General features: G+C 45.4%; 1 protein-coding gene across 3 annotated transcripts in view; it reads right to left on the reverse strand.

The window, feature by feature from the left end:
- Nucleotides 1–21,659, reverse strand: part of RNASET2 (ribonuclease T2) — a 94,311-nt gene that overhangs the window by 15,220 nt on the left and 57,432 nt on the right. For all 3 annotated transcript variants that reach the window (XM_029594004.1, XM_029594003.1, XM_029594002.1), the window contains one exon: nt 16,070–16,115. In XM_029594004.1, coding sequence (XP_029449864.1) covers nt 16,070–16,115 — 46 coding nt within the window. The remainder of the gene's footprint in view (nt 1–16,069; nt 16,116–21,659) is intronic.

The raw sequence follows: 21,659 nt of genomic DNA on the forward strand, positions 1-21,659 counted from the left end.
TTTGGATCTTTTGATTCTTTGGTATAGCGCAAAAGCTGCTTTTACTTTGTCTGATTAACCACTGGCCATAACAGTTAACTCTTAGGATATGAATCTGGAAGAGAGCAGCAATTTTACTTGCAGGGTTTACTAGTTTTTGGCTTCCTCCTCAGAGATCAGATCTCTTGCACATCCAGCTGGCAAAGAGCTCTCGAGCACCCCTCTTTCTTGCAGGTTTCATGCAGCATCTGAGCACGCATTGCGCTCACTGGCTATTGAGGTAACTGACTAAATGTACAAACTTAGAGATAGATTTTCTAACGACACAGAGCTCTCTGAATTTCACGGTAATGGGGGGGCGAAGCGGGGGGCGGACCTGGGAAAGCCGGCAGCGATCGCACCACCGCGGTGCTATCGCTGCCGGTTTTCGCACCCAATAGCGCCATCGTAAAAGGTGGTGCTATTGGGCGAGCTATTGGCAGCGCTAAGGGGCCTTACCTTTTCGCCGTCAGCGAAGTTTTTGCGGCGTCTGCCCCAATGCCACCCCAATCTAGGTATTGCACTCGAAAGGGGACTTTGAGTGCGAAACGTCCCTTTTCGCGTGCGATACGCTTACAAAATGACCCCCTTAGATTGTATGCCCTCTGGGGATAGGGAAATATCTACAGTACCTGAATGTAATCTGCTTTGAAGTGCTGAAAAAAGTGCAAAAAGCAGAATATAGAAATAAAAAATAAAACTAAAAAAAATTCTAAATAAAATGTCATCTTTTTTCCAGAGTTCGTACATCTGATGCTCTTGCAAGTTTTAAAAATCTCCTAGTTTCCTATCAAGTGGCAAATAATGAAGTGATGAAATCCTTTAACTCTGCACAAATTCGGCATAGTTAAGAACTTGTCGACTAACAAAGATGCCCCCACTGCATTTCAGCCCAAGAGAGCAAATAAGTTACTGCTGATAATGATTTTCCAGTTCATCTAGCAACTAAAGTGCAAACGTTCACTACAGATTTTAAACATATATCGAACTGGTTTGACACACCTGTTGATTCTGTATCTCCTGAGAGGTCTTCCTTTGAAACAATTTATGTCATTGAAGTGTCTAATATCATATCTATGAATGTCTCCAACTGCCCTTTAAACATCTGCAGATATTCTTAGGGTGGTGAAGGATGCGGTTACTCCTTTTCTAACCACCTTGACTATTTGTCCTTATCTGAGCTATATGCCAGATGCTCTAAAGTCTGCAGCAGTCCGTCCACTTGCTTTTGAAGAAGCCAAATTTAGACCCGGTCAAATTGGTCAATTTTAGACCAATTTCAGACCAATTTCATTGGTATACTTTGTGACAAAGTAGTAGAACCCAGTGGGGTAGATTTTATAAACTTACGCGCGCGCGAACAAAAGTACGCCGGATTTTATAAAATACGCGCGTAACCGCGCGTATCTTATAAAATCTGGGGTCGGTGTGCGCAAGGGGGTGCACATTTGTGCAACTTTCACGCGCCGAGCCCTGCGCGCGCTGCCCGTTCCCTCCGAGGCTGCTCTGAAATCGGAGCGGCCTCGGAGGGAACTTTTCTTCCGCCTCCCCCCACCTTCCCCTCCCTTCCCCTACCTAACCCCCCCCCCCCCCCCCCGGCCCTATCTAAACCCCCCCCACCTCTGTTGCAGAAGTTACGCCTGCTCGAAGCAGGCGTAACTTTGCATGCGCTGGGCTGGCTGCCGCGCACCGTGTTCGGGTCCGGGGGCTGATCCGGAGGCCGCGGCCATGCCCCCGGAACGAAACCACGCCCACGGCACCGCCCCCGGATGACACGCTGACCGCGTCATGCCCCCCGACACGCTCCCCCCGATGACGCGCTGTCCGCGTCACGCCTCCCGACACACCCACCCCAAGAAAGCCCCAGGACTTACGCGCGTCCCGGGGCTTTGCGCACGCCGGAAGCCTATGCAATATAGGCTCGGCGCGTGCAGGGCCGTTTTAGAAGGGTTACGCACGTACCTTATGTGCATAACCCTTTTAAAATCCGGCCCATTGTGTTGAAACAACCTGCCAATTTTGTAAATGACCAGATATTACACCAGTTTCAATTTGGCTTCCGAAAATCTTTAACCATGGAAATTCTACTACTTTCTCTCCTTGATTCTTTAAGGAGAGGTCTTGAAAGTGGTCACATATATGTTCTCGCCATGCTGGATAGTTCTTCAGCATTCGACACCATCGATCATACAATCCTCCTTTACCGCCTCAGGGATATTGGGAATACTGGGGAGGTATTAAAATGGTTTCAGTCCTATCTTGAAGGTAGATTGCAGAAGGGAGTAGATAGGGATATTTCCTCCAATTGGTATCCAATGCAGACGGGAGTCCATCAGGGGTCAGCACTTTCAGTGTTATTATTTAACATCTATCTAGCACCAATTTGCAAGTTGCTGACTGGCTTCTGTAGGAACTTCCATCTGTATGTGGACGGCATACAATTTTACATCCCCTTTGAGAATTCTTGGTCTGATATAACTGCAACAATTTCACTCTGTCTAAGCTCTATAAAACATTTGCTCAATCTAGCTAAAACAGAGATTGTAGTAATTCAGAGTAGGGAAACAATTCCATTTTTCCAGTTATTAAATTTGGGGGATACAGAGATTACAATCCTCTCTCAGGCTAGAAGCCTTGCAGTCATTGTTCATACCAAACTGTTCATGGATCCCCAAAATAAAGCTATACTTAAAGAAGGTAACTATAAACTGTGTCTATTACATAAGAAACATAAGAAATTGCTATACTGGGTCAGACCAAGGGTCCATCAAGCCCAGCATCCTGTTTCCAATCCAGCCTACAAGTACCTGGCAATTACCCAAAACCTAAGTCTAGCCCATGCTACTGATGCTAGTAATAGCAGTGGCTATTTTCTAAGTCAACTTGATTAATAGCAGGTAATGGACTTCTCCTCCAAGAACTTATCCAAACTTTTTTTAAACCCAGGTACATTAACAACATCCCCTGGCAACAAATTCCAGAGTTTAATTGTGCACTGAGTGAAAAACAAATTCTCTCAGATTAGTTTTAAATGTGCTACATGCTAACTTCATGGAATGTCCCCTAATCCTTCTATTATCTGAAAAAGTAAATAACAGATTCACATTTACCCGTTCTAGACCTCTTATGATTTTAATGACCTCTATCATATCCCCTCTCAGCTGTCTCTTCTCCAAGCTGAATAGCCCTATCCTCTTTAGTCTTTCCTTATAGGGGAGCTGTTCTATCCCCTTTATCATTTTGATACGCTGTATCAAACCTCTTATTTCCGGATGATTTTCGAGCAAGTCTCGATTCTTCCCATCACTGATTACTGCAATACTACTGATTTGGGAGCACTGCTAACCATCAGTAAAACACTCCAATTATTGCAGAATGCCGCCACACATTTAATTTCAGGCTGTAGTATAAGAAGTCACATCTCATATATGACCTCCAGTAGCTCCCTGGACTCTGCACAAAGGCACGCTGAATGCTAGACTTATAGATAACTAGGGAACACGCCTTCTCAATCTTTGCTCAGACTCTTTGGAACACCTGACCTCAAGAGCTGCGGCTGATGGATTGCCATAAGACATTTAAGACTTTCTTTTTTAAATCAGCTTTTTTCTTAGGCCTCCCACTCTCAATAGTAAGAGCACACTGCAACAGTCCAGGATTATGGATGCTTTCTTGGCCTTGGTTTAGGCAGCACATAAATAAATAAAACGTTATGTTTCTGAATCTGGTCTTGAAATGCAATAAAGCCAGGATTACTACTCTTATTTCTAGAAGGTTCATAAGAAAACATTTCTCCTTTGTGACTACAATACTTGAAAGAAAAGATATGAAATGGAATGGCTGTCCATTCCATTTGATTCACATTTGTGGTGATCTGAACCCATTAGGAGGTTACTCAGATTCCTTCCCTTGATCATATTGTCCCTGGAAAAATACCAGTGCAGAAAGGACTTGATCTCACTAGACAATCTAAAATTCATCTGCAAGTCAAGTCTAGGGAAGAGGTCACATGTGAATAAGCCAACAATTAGAGACTCATGTGAAATCTGACTCCAAGACCTCATTTCCATCATCAAAGACCATGTGGCCCAGGATATGCACACAAGTCCTGGTGGTCACATTCTGGCTACCTCATCAGTATGGTTTTGATATTAAAAAGGCATATATTTTCCTCTGAAAGTCTCAATAGTTATGAAAGGATAAAGATCCTTGCTCCCAAGAGACAAGTTCAGTTGATGATCTTGATCCTGCAACAAAAGATAAAGCCATTGCAGAAAGACTAAATTAATTCTTTGCTTCCGTGTTTACTAATAAGGATGTTGGGGAGATACCAGTTCCGGAGATGGTTTTCAGGAGTGATGAGTCAGACGAACTGAATGAAATCACTGTGAACCTGGAAGATGTAGTAGGCCAGATTGACAAACTAAAGAGTAGCAAATCATCTGGACCAGATGGTATGCATCCTAGGGTACTGAAGGAACTCAAAAATGAAATTTCTGATCTATTAGTTAAAATTTGTAACCTATCATTAAAATCATCCATTGTACCTGAAGACTGGAGGGTGGCCAATGTAACCCCAATATTTAAAAAAGGCTCCAGGGGCGATCCGGGTAACTATAGACCAGTGACCCTGACTTCAGTGCTGGAATAAATAGTGGAAACTATTCTCAAGATCAAAATCGTAGAGCATATAGAAAGACATGATTTAATGGAACACAGTCAACACGGATTTACCCAAGGGAAGTCTTGCCTAACAAATCTGTTTTATTTTTTTGAAGGGGTTAATAAACATGTGGATAAAGGTGAACCAGGAGATATAGTGTATATGGATTTTCAGAAGGCGTTTGACAAAGTCCCTCATAAAAGGCTTCTACGAAAACTAAAAGTCATGGGATAGGAGGCGATGTCCTTTCGTGGACTACAAACTGGTTAAAAGACAGGAAACAGAGAGTAGGATTAAATGGTCAATTTTCTCAGTGGAAAAGGGTAAACAGTGGAGTGCCTCAGGGATCTGTACTTGGACCGGTGCTTTTCAATATATATATATATATAAATGATCTGGAAAGGAATACGATGAGTGAGGTTATCAAATTTGCGGATGATACAAAATTATTCAGAGTAGTTAAATCCCAAGCAGACTGTGATACATTACAGGAGGACCTTGAAAGACTGGAAGACTGGGCATCCAAATGGCAGATGAAATTTAATTTGGACAAGTGCAAGGTGTTGCATATAGGGAAAAATAACCTTTGCTGTAGTTACACGATGTTAGGTTCCATATTAGGAGCTACCACCCAGGAAAAAGATCTAGGCATCATAGTGGATAATACTTTAAAATCGTCGGCTCAGTGTGCTGGAGCAGTCAAAAAAGCAAACAGAATGTTAGGAATTATTAGGAAGGGAATGGTTAATAAAATGGAAAATGTCATAATGCTTCTATATCACTCCATGGTGAGACCACACCTTGAATACTGTGTACAATTCTGGTCGCCGCATCTCAAAAAATATATAATTGCGATGGAGAAGGTACAGAGAAGGGCAACCAAAATGATAAAGGGGATGGAACAAATCCCCTATGAGGAAAGGCTGAAGAGGTTAGGGCTGTTCAGCTTGGAGAAGAGACGGCTGAGAAGGGATATGATAGAGGTCTTTAAGATTATGAGAGGTCTTGAACGAGTAGATGTGACTCGATTATTTACACTTTCGAATAATAGAAGAACTAGGGGGCATTCCATGAAGTTAGCAAGTAGCACATTTAAGACTAATCGGACAAAATTCTTTTTCACTCAATGCACAATAAAGCTCTGGAATTTGTTGCCAGAGGATGTGGTTAGTGCAATTAGAGAATAGCCACTGCCATTAGCAATGGTTACATGGAATAGACTTAGTTTTTGGGTACTTGCCAGGTTCTTGTGGCCTGGATTGGCCACTGTTGGAGACAGGATGCTGGGCTTGGTGGACCCTTGGTCTGACCCAGTATGGCATTTTCTTATGTTCTTATGTGTAGCTGGGTTCAAAAAATGTTTGGATAAGTTCTTGGAGGAGAAGTCCATTAACAGCTATTAATCAAGTTTATTTAGGGAATAGCCACTGCTATTACTGGCATCAGTAGCATGGGATCTTCTTAGTGTTTGGATAATTGCCAGGTTCTTATGGCCTGGTTTGGCCTCTGTTGGAAACAGGATGCTGGGCTTGATGGACCCTTGGTCTGACCCAGCATGGCAATTTCTTATGTTCTTATGTTCTCCCTGACAGGGGCAGCACAGTCCAAGTTAACAGGGTTTGAACCCATGGCCCTGGGAGCTACATGCTGTGAACCTGCCATAGAAGTACAGAGGCTTCTGGCTCTCTAGGGAGTGCTAGCATTTTTATCCCCAATACTAGGAAGAACTACACATGCCTCTACGGCAATCCAATTGGATCAGCGCTGTGTCTGACCCTAATTGAGAGCACCGTACAAGGCTGTCCCAGAATGTTCTTTGCATCCGCTCCAAGGAAGCCTGATTTGTCCGGCCTCTGATCCTGGCTTTGTTACAATGTTCCACTTTGTAATCCAGTTCCTGTGCTCTCTCCTGGCTCTAGTCCAACCCCTGGACTGCAGCATCTGGTCTCAGGCCTAGCCTTTCCAGGTACACATCCTTCATCCTGGGTAGCCCCTGATAGCCCTCACAGGCATTTCTAGCTCTGGCCAAACCAAGGAACAGAAGACCCAAGTCAGAAATCAATCCTAGGACTCTTTGCATGACTGTGCACAGTGCTGACAGTGAGCTACAGGACTAGCCCTGATGCACCTGCTCTAAGAATATGCAGCTCTAGGGAGTGAAGAAAATCTCTTGGCCTGACTGCTAGAATGGGAGACCTGTGGAACTGTTTTAAATGGCTTTAATTGGGCAGACTTAGTCAGGCTCTTTAGATCCAAAATAAGCCAAAAATCCCTGATTTTTTGAAATTAGAAAATAAATTTCAGTAAACATCTTTGAATATTTGGAAGGCAGGGACCAGAACTATGATCCACATGGTCAGGAGCTTCTGAATAGATTCCGCCAGAACTTTAGCCTTCATCAATTCCTTTGTAACTCTAGAATTCAGAAAAATACAGTCTTGGTAGTTAGGAGAATTTGATAAATATCCCAGCCTTAGAAGTGGAGGAGGAGGAGGCTAGTGGTTTATTTATTTATTTAAAAGTTTTTAAAGCCTGCTGCGAACCAAGGAAGCCAAGGTTCAAATCCTATGGATATTCCTTATAATCTTGAGCAAATCACTTCACCCTCCACTGCCTCAGGTAGAAATTTAGAGGGCAATTTTCAAAAGGTTTTATGCACTTAAAACTGGGTTTCAAACACAAGTGGGCTTCCGAAAATTGCTATGATATATGCTATTAAATTGACAATATTTGTTATACATATAAGTGCACTTTGTGGGGTAGATTTTTAAAATAGCGCGATTGCGTACTTTTGTTTGCGCAGCAGGCGCAAACAAAAGTACGCTGGATTTTAGAAGATACGCCCATAGCCGCGCGTATCCTCTAAAATCCTGGATCGGCGCGTGCAAGGCTGCCGATTTTGGGCAGCCTGCCTCCGTTCCCTCCAACGCCGCTCCGAAATCGGAGCGGCCTCGGAGGGAACTTCCTTTCGCCCTCCCCTCACCTTCCCCTCCCTTCCCCTACCCTATCTAAAACCCCCCCTTACCTTTGTTCCTAGATTTACGCCTGCGAGAAGCAGAAGTAAATTTACGCGCGCCAGCGGACTGCTGGTGCGCCGTCTTCCGACCCGGGTGCTGGTCCGGGGGCCTGGCCCACGCCCCCGGGCCGGCGCCACGCCCCGGTCCCGCCCCTGAAACGCCACGCCCCGCCCCCGAAACGCCGCATCATCCGATCCCGCCCCCGACACGCCCATTCGAAAAACCCCGGGACCTACGCGCGTCCCGGGGGCTCTGCGCGCGCTGGCAGCCTATGGAAAATAGGCGCGCCGGCGTGCAAGGCCCTGCTTGCGTAAATCCGGGCGGATTTACGCGAGCAGGTCTTTTAAAATCCGTCCGTAAGTGCGTGAATGGACTTTTGGAGATCACTATGATTTATTTGTTTATACCATATACCGCGTTTTCAATAACAGTATCGGTCAAAATGGTTTACATATTAAAAACATACATAATATAACTAGGTAACAGTAATAAAACTAACTTTAAAATACACAATTTACGTAAATAATAGCAAGCAAGTAGTAAACAAAAAGCAATACAAAGTAGCCTGTTATAAGTCTATCGGTGTCTTAAAGAAAATTAAGAGAATGAAATGAAGAATGATCTACAGAGTGTAGATTAAATGCTTCTGAGAAAAGGTAAGTTTTTAATGTTTTTTTGAAATCTGTTGAATTTGAGAATAGACATAGGCAAACTGGTAAGGAGTTCCATAATAAGGGGCCCAACCACTGAAAAACCTCTTTCTTGTAATGTCCAATCAAGCCATTCGCATAGAAGTTACATCTAAGATATTTTTATTTAAAGATCTTAAATGTCTAGTAGGTTTATAAATTCAGAGGATAGGGCAAAACCAGATCGAGGATGGGTTGTGAATAAGTGAGTGAATAATGGTTAGAATTTTGCATTGAATCCTATATTTAAATCAGGAGCCAGTGTAGTGAAAACAGAACCGGAGAAATGTGATTTCTTAAAGAAGAACCGGTTAAAATTCGGGCTGCTGAATTTTGGATTAGCTGAAGAGGTCGACTTGTATATATGTTACTGTTATGCGTGTAAATCCTTTTGAAAATTACCCCCTTAGATTATAAGCCTCTGGGAACAGGGAAATACAGCAAGTTTTCTTACGATAAATGGAGATTTCCATGGATAGCAGGATGAATTAGCCATTACATAAAAGTGACATCCTCCTGCAGCACCGAACAGACCCATCTCTCCTAGCTAGTAGAGCTTTGATCTCTACTGAGTATGTATGGAGTTCCCACGTAGACGCTGCCTCATGAGTCTCAGTCCATACAAGAGCTAATCTAGCTATGCAGTCAATTCTCCAGGAAGGCAGGTAGGTATTCCATGGCTATCTATGGAAAACACCATTTACAGTAAACAAACTTGCCTTTTCCGTCAATAAGCAGGCTGTATTAGCCATTACATGTGGAGTGCCCAAACTGAGGTTTGCAGTGGAGCATTTACTTAGAAAGCAACTCAGCCCTCACTGTAGAGTGGACTACTGCAAGACCTGACTTTGCAAAATCACTTGTCCAAAATATTGTCCATTTTTGAGATGCTATCAAGACAGTACTGTGACATAAAGGTATGCACAGAAGACTAAGTTGCAGCTATACAGATATCTTCAATAGATACAGCTCAAAAATGCAGAACAGAAGCAGCTATGGTTCTCACTTACAGGCCGATACAGTAAAGTGCGGCCGCGGTTACCCTGTTTTTAACCCGCTTTGTATGCACATTTTGGACGCGTATGTCTAACCCGCGATTCAGTATCTGGTTTTACGCGTCCTTACCGCTTACTGAAATCGACGCGTTTCCCTTTCTGCCCGCCGCATGTATATGGTATGTTAATGATTGGAATAGCTATTCCCTGCGATACAGTAACGTGCGCCCATATTATCGCCTTTTTAACCAGCTATTTTGCCGCGTCTTTAACCTGCAAATTTACCGCCTACCCTGACTCTGGCGTTAGTGTGGTGTTCAGTCAGCTTCCCGCTGCCTTCAGCGCCGGCTGAAGCCCAGCAGCAGTTCTCTGAATCTGAATCCGTTCTATCGCGCTGCAGTTTATGCCACCGCTGGCTTCGGCTGCTGGTTCCGGCCGAAGAGTCATCACTAACTGCTGGTTGAGTTGCCCGCAGCAAAGAAAAAAAAAGCACCACATGCCAGCAACAAAGAGGACTGCTAGAACTTAGCCGCCCAGTCCCAAACCAACCCAATCCACAGAACAAAATGCTTCTCGCACAAGGGGGGAAAAAAAGTAACCCAACCTGGCACCACCGTGCTTAACGTCAGAGTACTTTGGTTCCGTAGGGAACAACGGACACCATTTCCGGGGGCTCCTCTGGCCTTCTCGTGGGTCTGGGCTCCTTGTCGCCGCTGACTTGCAGTGGGCACGAGCTCCTGTATCAGGCCCTATCCCTAGACACCCTACGCCGTGACCTCGGACATCCAGCCGGGCTCTCAGGTCACGGCATGCATTCATGCGCCTTCCCGCTGCCTTGAGCCCCCAACTTGGATGTCAAGGCAGGCGCTCAAGGCAGGGTAAAATAGCACTGCATGCCTGTCTAAATCCCTACAATTAACTGTCCTTCTCCCTTACTTTGGCACAGGGAAGCAGGAGTAACTTTCAGTCCTCCTGTAGCTCTTTACATTTCCTCAGGCACACACTAGTACTGATATTATAATAATCTCGTTCTTAAATTGGAGGCTGGATGCTCCAAGTTCCCTTTTTCAATCATGGAATCTGGCAGAGCCACTGAGTCACACCCACCCTTGTCCAGCCACACCCGTCTTCTCCGTAGTTTTTCTTTTCAAAAACTCTTTGCCCCCAGAGAGCAGATCATTGCTCTGATAATATCACAAAAACAGTGACACCTTAAAAGCTTTCACAGACCTTATTCCAGAGCTTATCAGCCTTCCCCATTCCATGGCACAGGTGTCAGCCAGTTCTAGTAAATCTTAAACATTTTTCAAAGAATGCACGCGCGACCTGAGCGCCTGGCTGGACGTCCGAGGTCACGGAGTGCGTTCATGCGCCTTTCTGCTGCCTTGAGCGCCCAACTTGGACGTCCAGGCGGGCGCTCAAGGCAGCGGGAAGGCGTATGAACGCACGCCTTCTCGTGCTTGCATTTGCGTCTCATTTGAATACTGTATCGGGCGGTATGTGAACCAAATTGTGCGCGAGGCAAACGAGGGTGCGCCCGGCACTGCCGCACTCTTTCTTATGCGTCCTTACTGTATCGGCCTGTTAATGAGCTTTCACTGAGTTTGTGATTTGCAGTCCTGAATGCACTCAGCCACCCAGTTAGACAAGGTATGTTTGGTAACCCCCATTCCTTCACAGTTGGAATCGTATGAGACAAACATTTGGAAGGTTTTCCAGTGCTGCCATGTTTGTTTCTTGTAATACGCTAAGGCCCTTTTGCAATCCAGGGTATACAGGGCTTTTTCTTTCTCATACTCACAGGGCCTAGGAAAGAAGGTAGGTAATACAATGGACTGATTGATATGAAAAGCCGAGATGATCTTTGGGAGAAATTTTGCTTGAGTACAGAGAACCACCCTGTTAGGTAGCACTGAAAAGTGCCGTTGTGGAGCTGCAGAGACAGCAAGGCAACTTTGGAAGAATGAACTGAAGTACAAATACATCAAATAAAGTAGTTTTTAGGATTTAAAAAAAAAAATGTAGGCAAGACTGATCACCTCCATGCTGTGCTCGAACAAAAAAATAACAGAGGAGACTTAATGAGGCGAGAACTACTGCATATGCTCAGTCGAGTTCAAAGCTCTATTTATTCACATCATGGCTAATTTAGCTTGATTACTGATGGAAAACTACTGTACCTGAATGTAATTGGCTTTGTAATGTCAAAAAAGGAGGAACACGCATAAAACATTATTATAAATTATTACGCCCAAGATTCACTTTTCTTAGGACTACAGTACTCCTATATGATGCTGCAGAGGTTAGTGGAGCAGCAGACACCCCTTCATGAACTTTCTGCGGCAATGGACATAGGTGTGCATAGTGCCCTAGGGCATCATGATTGGTTAGTCATGAGTCAGCTGGTAAAAATCCTGCAGCCCTTCAAGGATGCCACGGAGGAGTTGAGTTCCAGAAGTGCCACCTTGGCTGACATCATCCCTATAGTTAATTTTCTGGAGGAAAATTTGGAGGGCTTTAAACAGGAAGAGGGAATGACAGCAGAGGTGCTGCATTGTCTGGACTTTTTGCAGAAGCAAGTGCAAGAGAGATTAAGACCTTTAACAGAAGACCACACATACATGCTTGCGATAGTCTGTGGATCCCCATGTGAAAGGGAAACTCGCCCTACAGTCCAATTATCTCATACTTGTAAAGGACCTGCTGTTAGTAAAATTCCGTGAACAGGAGCACCATAGGCAGAGACAGATTAGGCATGAAGCAGAGGAGGAAACAGCGGGCACTTCAGAAAGTAGTGCTAGCCCAAGCAGGAGCAGCACTCTGTCAGCGACAGCTAGTACTTCCTCCTCCACTTCAGCCAAAGCCATGTTGCCCATAAAAAATAATCTGTTCTGGAACGGGCTAGAAAGAAAGCAGCTGGCATGAGTGTCTCTCAGCCCACCCAAGCAAAGGAGACACCAGCACAAATATCAGTGACACGGTATCTCTCAGAGTCCATAGAGGACATGCAGACAGATCTGCTGGCATATTGGGCACACAAGTCCACTGTCTGGCCACACCTAGCCAAAGTGGCTCAGCGATATCTGTCATGTCCACCAACCAGTGTGCCCAGTGAACGTGTATTTTCAATGGCAGGGGATATCATGAGCCCTCACCGCTCAAGGCTGGCACCAGAATTGATGGAAATGCTAGTGTTTTTGAAAATAAACATGTCTTTGCTTGGGTTTCCAAATTTTCCCTGTGAATGGCAAGATGAATAAAAGCAATTTAAAGCCTTGCAGAAGCTCCAACTACCTCCTATGCTCCAGATAATATCAGCACATGTACCTGACCTGAAACGCTGTGCCAGTCTGTCCACTGTCCAGGCCGTACGTCCCTACAAGGGCCTGACCTCAAATGCTGTGCCTGTCTGAGTTTAGTTCTAGTATTTCTAATTTCAGTTTCATGTATTTGTGCATCACTTCTTTCCAGAATATTTTTTTTTCTGTTTTGCAACATTTGGAATGTAAGAACATAAAAAGCTGACTTAAGCTGACTTACTCAACTGGATGGGGAGTTCCTTGAGCTAGGAGTCAGAACTTTCATCTGGGGCTCACTTAAGTTCAGAAGCCTCCCCTGCCTCTGGGGATTTTTACCCAGGAAAACCTGCTATTACCAGAGTCCACACTTCTGAGGGAACACACATTTTGCCACCCTTTAAAAGTTACACCAAAATGCAGCAACTGGGACCCTCTCCTCCTTGCTGTGCCTTGGGGAAGGAGGCCTCTCTTTCACTCAGTGTGGTTGGAAACACATTGTAGCCCAAATGGACTAGGGCTCTGAGAAGGCAATGCTCATGAGGTGGCTCTAAATACAGGCAGACCATCCCTCAGATACAGTAGGCACTGACCCCCTTCTGACCAGTATATTGCAAGATGGGAAGATGTCTGCAGGTTCTACTCTTCTAAATAAAAATGTTAATTTAGACATTAGGAGGGTAATTTTGTAACACGGTCAATAACTTATGTGGCAACCATACACATAAATAACACCAATTTTCAAAGCAAAAAGGTTTGGATAAGTTCTTGGAGGAAAAGTCCATTAATGGAGAAATTACTTACCTGATAATTTTGTTTTCCTTCGTGTAGACAGATGGCCTCAGGACCAATGGGTATAGTGTACTTCTGATAGCAGTTGAAGACGGCTCAGATTTCAATCTGACGTCAGCCCTAGTACATATCCCATATACCTAGTGCAGCTCTTCAGTATTCTCCTCGAAAAGCATTGTGGACATATGTATGACTGAATAATCTGAATAACTTGATTAACTTTATGACTTGGATAACTTAATTAATTTGAACCGGTTGAATTGGTTATAGCTGGAGACCGCCAGTGCCGTCAACCGAGAAATGTCGTCACCCGGTAGGATGGGTGTCCTAGCTGATGGAAGGCATGGCTTACCCATGAATCACTCGCTCTCGGGGATGTCACCCGAGAATTCCATGAGTAACGGCAGCCGTGGGTGGGATGCTGAGTCCATCTGTCTACACTAAGGAAAACAAAATTATCAGGTAAGTAATTTCTTCATTTCCTAGCGTGTAGCAGATGGACTCAGGACCAATGAGATGTATAAAAGCTACTCCCGAACCGGGTGGGAGACTGCCTGTGACCCACTTAGTAGTGCCCTTGCAAATGCCATGTCCTCTCGAGCCTGAACATCCAGGCGGTAAAACCTGGAGAAGGTGTGAATGGAGGACCATGTCGCCACCCTGCAGATCTCGGCGGGTGACAGCAACTTGGTTTCCGCCCAGGACACTGCCTGGGCTCTAGTAGAATGGGCCTTGACTTGTAAAGGCGGTGGCTTGCCTGCTTCTACAAAGGCCGCCTCGATGACTTCTTTGATCCAGCGGGTTATGGTTGCTCGCTAGGCCGCTTCCCCTTGCTTCTTCCCGCTGTGAAGGACAAATAGATGGTCCATCTTTTGTACGGATTCCGACCTTTCCATGTAGAGAACTAAGAGTCTGCCGATGTTGAGATGGCGTAGACTTCGAGCCTCTTCCGAATTCTTATGCTCATCTGGCGATGGTAGCGAGATGGTTTGGTTGAGATGGAAGTGAGACACCACTTTGGGGAGGAACGACGGAACTGTGCGTAACTGGATGGTTCCCGGGGTGAGTCTGAGGAACGGCTCCCGGCAGGACAGTGCTTGCAGCTCGGATATACGACAGGCCTAACAGACTGCCAGCAGAAAGGCTGTCTTCAATGTTAATAGTCAGAGAGACAGGCTGCGGAGAGGTCTGAAGGAGGTTCCTGTTAGGAAATCTAGGACCAGGTTGAGGTTCCAAAGAGGCACCGGCCACTTTAGGGGTGGTCAGATCTGCTTGACTCCTTTCAGAAAGCGGGAGACATCCGGGTGAGAGGCTATGCTGCCGCTCTCGCTCTTGGTTCCGTAGCTTGCGCACGTAAACTACAGTTGTGCACTCCGGTGCGTCGAAGTTGTGCGCGTAGGTTTGGTGCGCGCTCAGGGAGATGTGCGCCCTGTTGTGCGCACAGATTGAAGTTATGCGCCCGGCACAGTAAGCGCGTGACTATGGGCGTCGCTTGTGCGCACGGGTACTTGGGCACGTGAAGTTGTGCGCATGGCTCGCCTCTGTGCGCACAGATCGGAACAGCGGACAGGACGGCGAACAGATCAAAATGGTGACGGCGACCACACGGACAATATTGCAACCACCTCGGAGGGTCTCCACGCGGGAGGACCCTCGGATCTGACCGGGGTCTAGCCCTGCTAGGGCAGATCAACCCGGTGGCACTGGTACCAGCTGGCGACCTGTGCGACTCCTCGAGCTTCGGAGACCGGAGACTTTTAAATAGATTTCTACCTTACCTTGCTCGGCGCTTCCCGGTCTCGTTCCGGGCGGTCTCCGGCTACGTGGAAGGGGGGGGGGGGGGTAGAGGGAAAATACCTTCACCGCCGCGCTCGAAGTTGCACCCGCTGCCTCTCAGCCTCACCCAATGTCAGGGGCTAGGTCCCCGCCGAGGGTCGGCCGCCAGACCGAGGCTTACCTCTGAGGGATCCCGGAAATCACCTCGGGAATTCTCAACTGGGGGAGGGACCCAATGGGTGTCACCGCAGGAGAGCGGGGCTCGTCTATAGAGGTAAGATTTCTTCTTATTTTGGTTTTCTTTGCTAAAATTACTCTAACGCTGTGCAAGCGTGTATAGAGTCCCTAACTGCTATGGAGATGGAAAATACTTAAGAGCTGCACTTCCTGCAGGGGTATATGTACTAGGGCTGACGTCAGATTGAAATCTGATCCATCTCCAACTGCTATCAGGAATACACTATACCCATTGGTCCTGAGTCCATCTGCTACAAGCTAGGAAACTGCTATTAATAAATTTGACTTAGGGAATAGCCACTGCTATTACTGGCATCAGTAGCATGGGATCTAGTTAGTTTGGTACTTGCCAGGTACTTGTAGCCAGGATTGGCCACTGTTGGAAACAGGATGCTGGGCTTGATGAACCCTTGGTCTGACCCAGTATGGCATGTTCTTATGAAAATTATCTGAAAATGGGTACACATTACCCCTTCAAAGTTACACTGCCTCTTTCCAGGGCATAAATGGTACCTATTAATTTACACACAGTACTGAGCTGCCGGGTCAGCCCTCAATAGCAAGGTATTCAGAGACTGCCTCTCACCTGATAATATGATGCAGATGGTAATATCCCAAATTTCACCAGAACACTGAGAAAAAAAAGAAATAAAAAGGCTTCAATAATGTGACGCGTATAGTCCAGGTAAATGATAGCGATGGACATCTTAAAAAGTGACCACCTAAAAGTTACAGTTAGAGGAGAAAATAGTATTAAGAATACTTAAAGGTTAGAATACCTATTTTGTGTGACAAATGAAAGGATAGTTTTCATTTATTTAATGGGTGTCTTTATCCAAGTTTTTAAATCTTAAAGAATAGCTGAGATGAAAGACAGAATCATTTCTTTAAGTCAAACAATTCTTATGTATAACATCAGTACCATACCTGCTATATAACATCAGTTTTCAATATAAAATAAACTTTTACAAGTTAAATGTAAATGTGCAGTGGAAATTCCTGCGAGGAGGGGCCGCTTGCTGCCCTATGGCTTCCTCCTCCTCTTGCCTGCAACCCATATTCCAATCCCATGCCCTCCCGCTCCCACCAGTGATGTCTGAACTGTCGTCGGTGTTGAAAAGCCGACCAGCTCTTGACTTTCCTGACCATCGCAGCGGCCAAGATTCCTATAAATTCTTCCTAAGCCTCTCAGACACTCAGATTTTTCACCGTAATCAAGAACTTTACTTAAATCCAAACCCATATACAAACTTGTTATCAATTATAACAGTGCAAATAAAAAATCACCACAAAGTCTTTAAGCCAAGATTGCAATGTATGAACTTGCTCTGGTATTCTCCAGTTGTTTCTTCTACACGTATGATTCTCTTTCAGAAAACAAAATGGAGACTCAGTAAATAAAAAATAACCCTGTAGTTTCTGAGAATCCTTAAATGGGTCAGGGACGTTTTATCCTCGTTGGATGAAAATCCAAACCTTGCTTTCATATTTCTTTTCTGTGTTGTAAGATTCATTATATCAGTGGTTCTCAATCTTTTTCCCATCGTGACACACCTGACAGACCACGCTCACATGTGTGACACACTGCTCATTACGATTCATGGCGGAAATAAAAAAATAAAAATCCAGTATTATTTTTATTGTTAAGAATGACACAAGGAAAAGATATGTATTCTGCCTGAACAGAAACTGCATAAATAGTAAACATCCCACACCAAAACAGCACCAATTTCCAGCACTCAAACAGTAAACACCTTATCTAAGAAAAGGCAACACTGAAAATATTACACCAGGCCTTAAGACACCAATACTCCTCCTATTAGGAAAATGGACCAAGTCAGGCTGCTATAGAGCCCTACATGCCAGCAGAAAACCTCACCTCAGTCACATGTGCAGACCCTCACCTAACAAAGAATAAAGAGAGCATAAAGCATAACTAGAAACATGCACTCAAAAACTGAACTGGAAACCGCAACAAGCCAGAGTCTCTGTATGCAGTGTAACAAAGGAAAAAGAGAAACATCACCCATCCTTATAAAACAAATCAAGAAACATAAAATCAATAGCAGCAAAACCATACTAACAAAAAGAACAGATTTTTTCAAAACAGCTGATGAATGGAATATCCAAAAATTAAAGACTCATATCAAAAATTTCTAGATACCAATAAAATATTTCAAAATAGCAGACACAAAGGCCCAATAATGAGAAGAAATAAGGATACAAAAAATGTTTTGCTCTGCATTCCTGGGAACGTTTGATATCCAGGTGCCCTGAGATTGTTTTGAATTAGCAGGAGGAGGGATGGTTTGCTTGCAACTTTCTCCTCTCTCTCTCTCACACTGGCTCTCAATCACTCACATATACACATGCTTTTTCTCTCTCACTTATATAGGCTCTTAATTACACATTTACATACATGCTGTCTTTTCATGCTTACACATACATGTTGCCTTTTTCTCTCACACACAGACTCTCTTTCACATGCTTACAAACATGCTCTCTCTTATTTACACACAGGCTCTCAATCACATACTCACATGCTCCCTCACCTAAACCAGCTCTCAATCACACACAGACACACATGCTCTCTCTCTTAGTTATACACACAGGCTCTTAATCAAACATACACATGATCTCTCTCACACACAAAGGATCTCAATCACACACACACACACACATATATATATACTCTTTCACACAAACAGGTTTTCAATCACAAACTTACACATACAGGTTCTCAGTCATACACTTACATTCATGCTCTCTCTCACACACAGGCTCTCAATCACACCATACTCTCTTTCACATATACAGGCTCTCAATCATTCACATACATGCTGTCTCACTCACACACACACACACACACACACACACACAGGATCTCAAACACACATGCTTGCTCATTCACTCACTCCCCCCTCCCCCGAACTAGCGGCAGCAGCAGCCTCCTCCACTTCCAACCCTAAAGGCATCAACAACCTCCTTCATTTTCTGCCCTCGCGGAGAAAGGAGTCCCATTAGCCGCGGGGGTTGACGACGTTCCTCATTTTACTCTGAGCTGCGCTGCTCATCCTTCAGGCCGCGCCTCTCCTTTTCTTTGGGCCTATGCTGAGCGCATCAGTATGGTCTCTTCTTTCTGCGCACACACCTGCTGCTCACTATTTCCTCTTCCAGGGCACGGGAAAAGAGCGTGCCGGTGCCACTGACTCCAGCTCTCCTGCTGCGTTCCGCCCAGGCTATCAGCATTTTAAGCCTGGGCGGAGGACCTAATTCGCTTGGGTAGGGGGAGCAGCTGGGTCAACGGGGGACCAGGAAGTGTGGCAACACACCTGCATGTTCTTGGCGACACACTGGTTGAGAACCGCTATCTAGACAGATGGATTCAGGATCAGTGGGATGTAACCAAGCTACTCCCGATCAAGGCGGGAGGCTGCCCGCAATCCAGTTAACACCGCCCTTGCAAAGGCTGCATCCTCCTGGGCCTGCACATCCAGACAATAATACCTGGAAAAGGTGTGTAAGGAGGACCATGTTACAGCTTGGAAAATGTTGATGGGAGATGACAAACCAACCTCCGCCCATGACACTGCCTGAGCCTTAGTGGAATGAGCCTTAACCTGAGTAAGCAGCGGCTTTTTAGCAGCCACATATGTGGCTGTGACTACCTCCTTAATCCAGCAAGCTATTGTAGCCCACGAAGCCAGCTAGCTCTGTTTACCTCCACCATGAAGGACAAACAGGTGGTGATCTGTCTTTCGGAAAGGTTTAGAAACCTCCAGATACCTCAACGCATGTCTCTTGACTTCCAAGGGATGAAACAGGGGATAATCTTCCGCATATCTTTCCTCATCCAGAGATGGCAAGGAAATGGACTGATTCAAATGAAAATCTGAGACCACTTTAGGCAAGAAAGAAGGAATACGCAGCTGCATCGCTCCTGGAATCACCCAAAGTAATGGCTCCCAGCAGAACAAGGCCTGGAGCTCGGAAATTCAACAAGCAGAAGATTGCCACCAGAACCACTTTTTTTCAAAGGTCAGTAACTGCAATAAAAGGCTACACAGCGGCCAAAACGTAGGGCCCGCCAAGAAATCCAACACCAGATTAAGGCTTCATAAGCAGAACGTCAGGCAAGGGGAACCCAGAATTCAGATGTGGACTTGCTCATACAAGAAGGTGCCCTGCTTGGTCCAGCAAATATTAATGTTTAACCGCAAGGGAGGATGAAGATTTTTCACTCCCTTGAGAAAACGGGCTACATTAGGGTGAGATAAGGATTCACCATTCACCTGGCCCCTGAAATAGGCAAGCGTCTCTACCTGTGCCTTCAAGGTCTTAAGGAGTAACCCTTTATTCAAGCCATCCTGCAAAAATTCCAAAATGATCAGGATCCTAACTGAACAAGGAAGTACTCCTTGATCTTCACACGAAGCCTCAAACATTCGCCAAACCCGCAGATAGGCTAAGGAAGTAGAAAACTCATAGCAAGGTGACAATCACCGTAGTAAAATATCCATGCTTCAACAAGCAAGCCATCTCAAGGGCCAGATCATAAGACAAAACAGAGTTGGATTTTTGTGAAGGACAGGTCCCTGCTGCAACAGATTCCTGTGCACAGGAAGACAGAGGGAGGAGTCTACCAGGAGTCTTCGCAGATCTGCATACCATGGTCTTCTGGGTCAATCCCGTGCCACCAAAAGCACCATCCCCCTATGGCCTTCAACCCTCTGAACTATTCTGCCCAACATGGGCTACAGAGAAAAGGCATACAGCAGCTTGTCCTCTGGTCAGACCTGCACAAGAGCAACGATACTCAAGGACTTTGGATCTCTCCTGCAACTGAAGAATCAAGGAACCTCTGCATTGCGAGAAGTTGCCAGCAATTCTATAAATGGAAGGCCCCAGCAATCCACTATTAGCTGAAACACCTCGTCAGACAATACCCATTCTTCTGGGTCCAGACTCTCCCTGCTGAGAAAATCTGCTTTTCCATTGTCCTTTCCTACAATGTGCAAGGCTGAGATATCCTGAAGATGTACTTCCACCCATTCCATAAGTTGATCTATCTCCTGCAACATTTGCTGGCTCTGGGCTCTTCCCTGCTGATTGATGTAAGCCACCATCGTTGCATTTTCCAACATTACTTGGACCACTTGACCCTACAGCCTGCCACTGAACTGCAAGCATGCCAGCCGGAATGCCCAGACTTCCAGCCGATTGATGTTCCAGAGAGACTTTTCTGTATTCCAGAGCCCTTGCGCCGTTAGTTCCTGACAGTGAGCCCCCCCCCCAACCCTGGAAGTTCGCATCTGTCTTGAGTACCAACCAGACCAGCTATATTAGGAAACCTCCCTCTCTCAGATGATCCGCTTGCAACTACCACTGGAGGTGAAAGCAGACTTCCATCGGCAGGTGGAGCCAAATTGAAAGTCCTGAGACTGTGGTTTCTAACGAGACAGCAGGGAGCGCTAAAGAGGATGCATATGTGCCCTCGCCCATGGCACCACTTCCACAGTTGTCGCCAAACAGAGTACCTGTAGATAAGACCAACTATCAGGTATATAGTGCTCACCAAGAGACACAACTATGTCATCAACTTCTGAACACGAGCTTCTGGCAGGAAAACCTTGCCCTGCCTCATGTCGAACCAAACACCCAGATAGTCCAATGACTGAGATGGCTGAAGATTGCTCTTGGCCAGGTTCACCACCCAACCGAGTTCCTGCAACAGGGAGATCACCTTGCAGATCACCAGGTGACTCTATTCCAGAAACTTGGCCAGAATCATCCTGTTGTCCAAATACAGATATACTAGGATCCCATCCTCTCTCAACTCTGCCGCCACTACCACCATAACAACCAACAAGGACTGAACTTCACAATCTGGGTAAACAAATAAGCATGGGGATAGCTTGCTTATTACAGCAGTTACTACCCTAAACCATTAAGCCTGATACATCACGTTGAATGTATATACAGTGTTGCTCTCTGCTTAAACGGCAGGGCTAAATGTGGAAAAGAGGATTTACATTCAGACAACATCCAACAAGGCATTGATCTGTGCAGTCTGGACAAACAAGCAACGGGGTAACTTGCTTGATGCGGCGGTTACTACCCTTAACCATTAAGCCTTATGCTCACGTTTGATGCAACTCTAACATTACTCTCTGCAT

This window comes from Rhinatrema bivittatum, chromosome 3 (genome assembly GCF_901001135.1).
Source record: "Rhinatrema bivittatum chromosome 3, aRhiBiv1.1, whole genome shotgun sequence".
In the NCBI taxonomy this organism is placed as follows: domain Eukaryota; kingdom Metazoa; phylum Chordata; class Amphibia; order Gymnophiona; family Rhinatrematidae; genus Rhinatrema; species Rhinatrema bivittatum.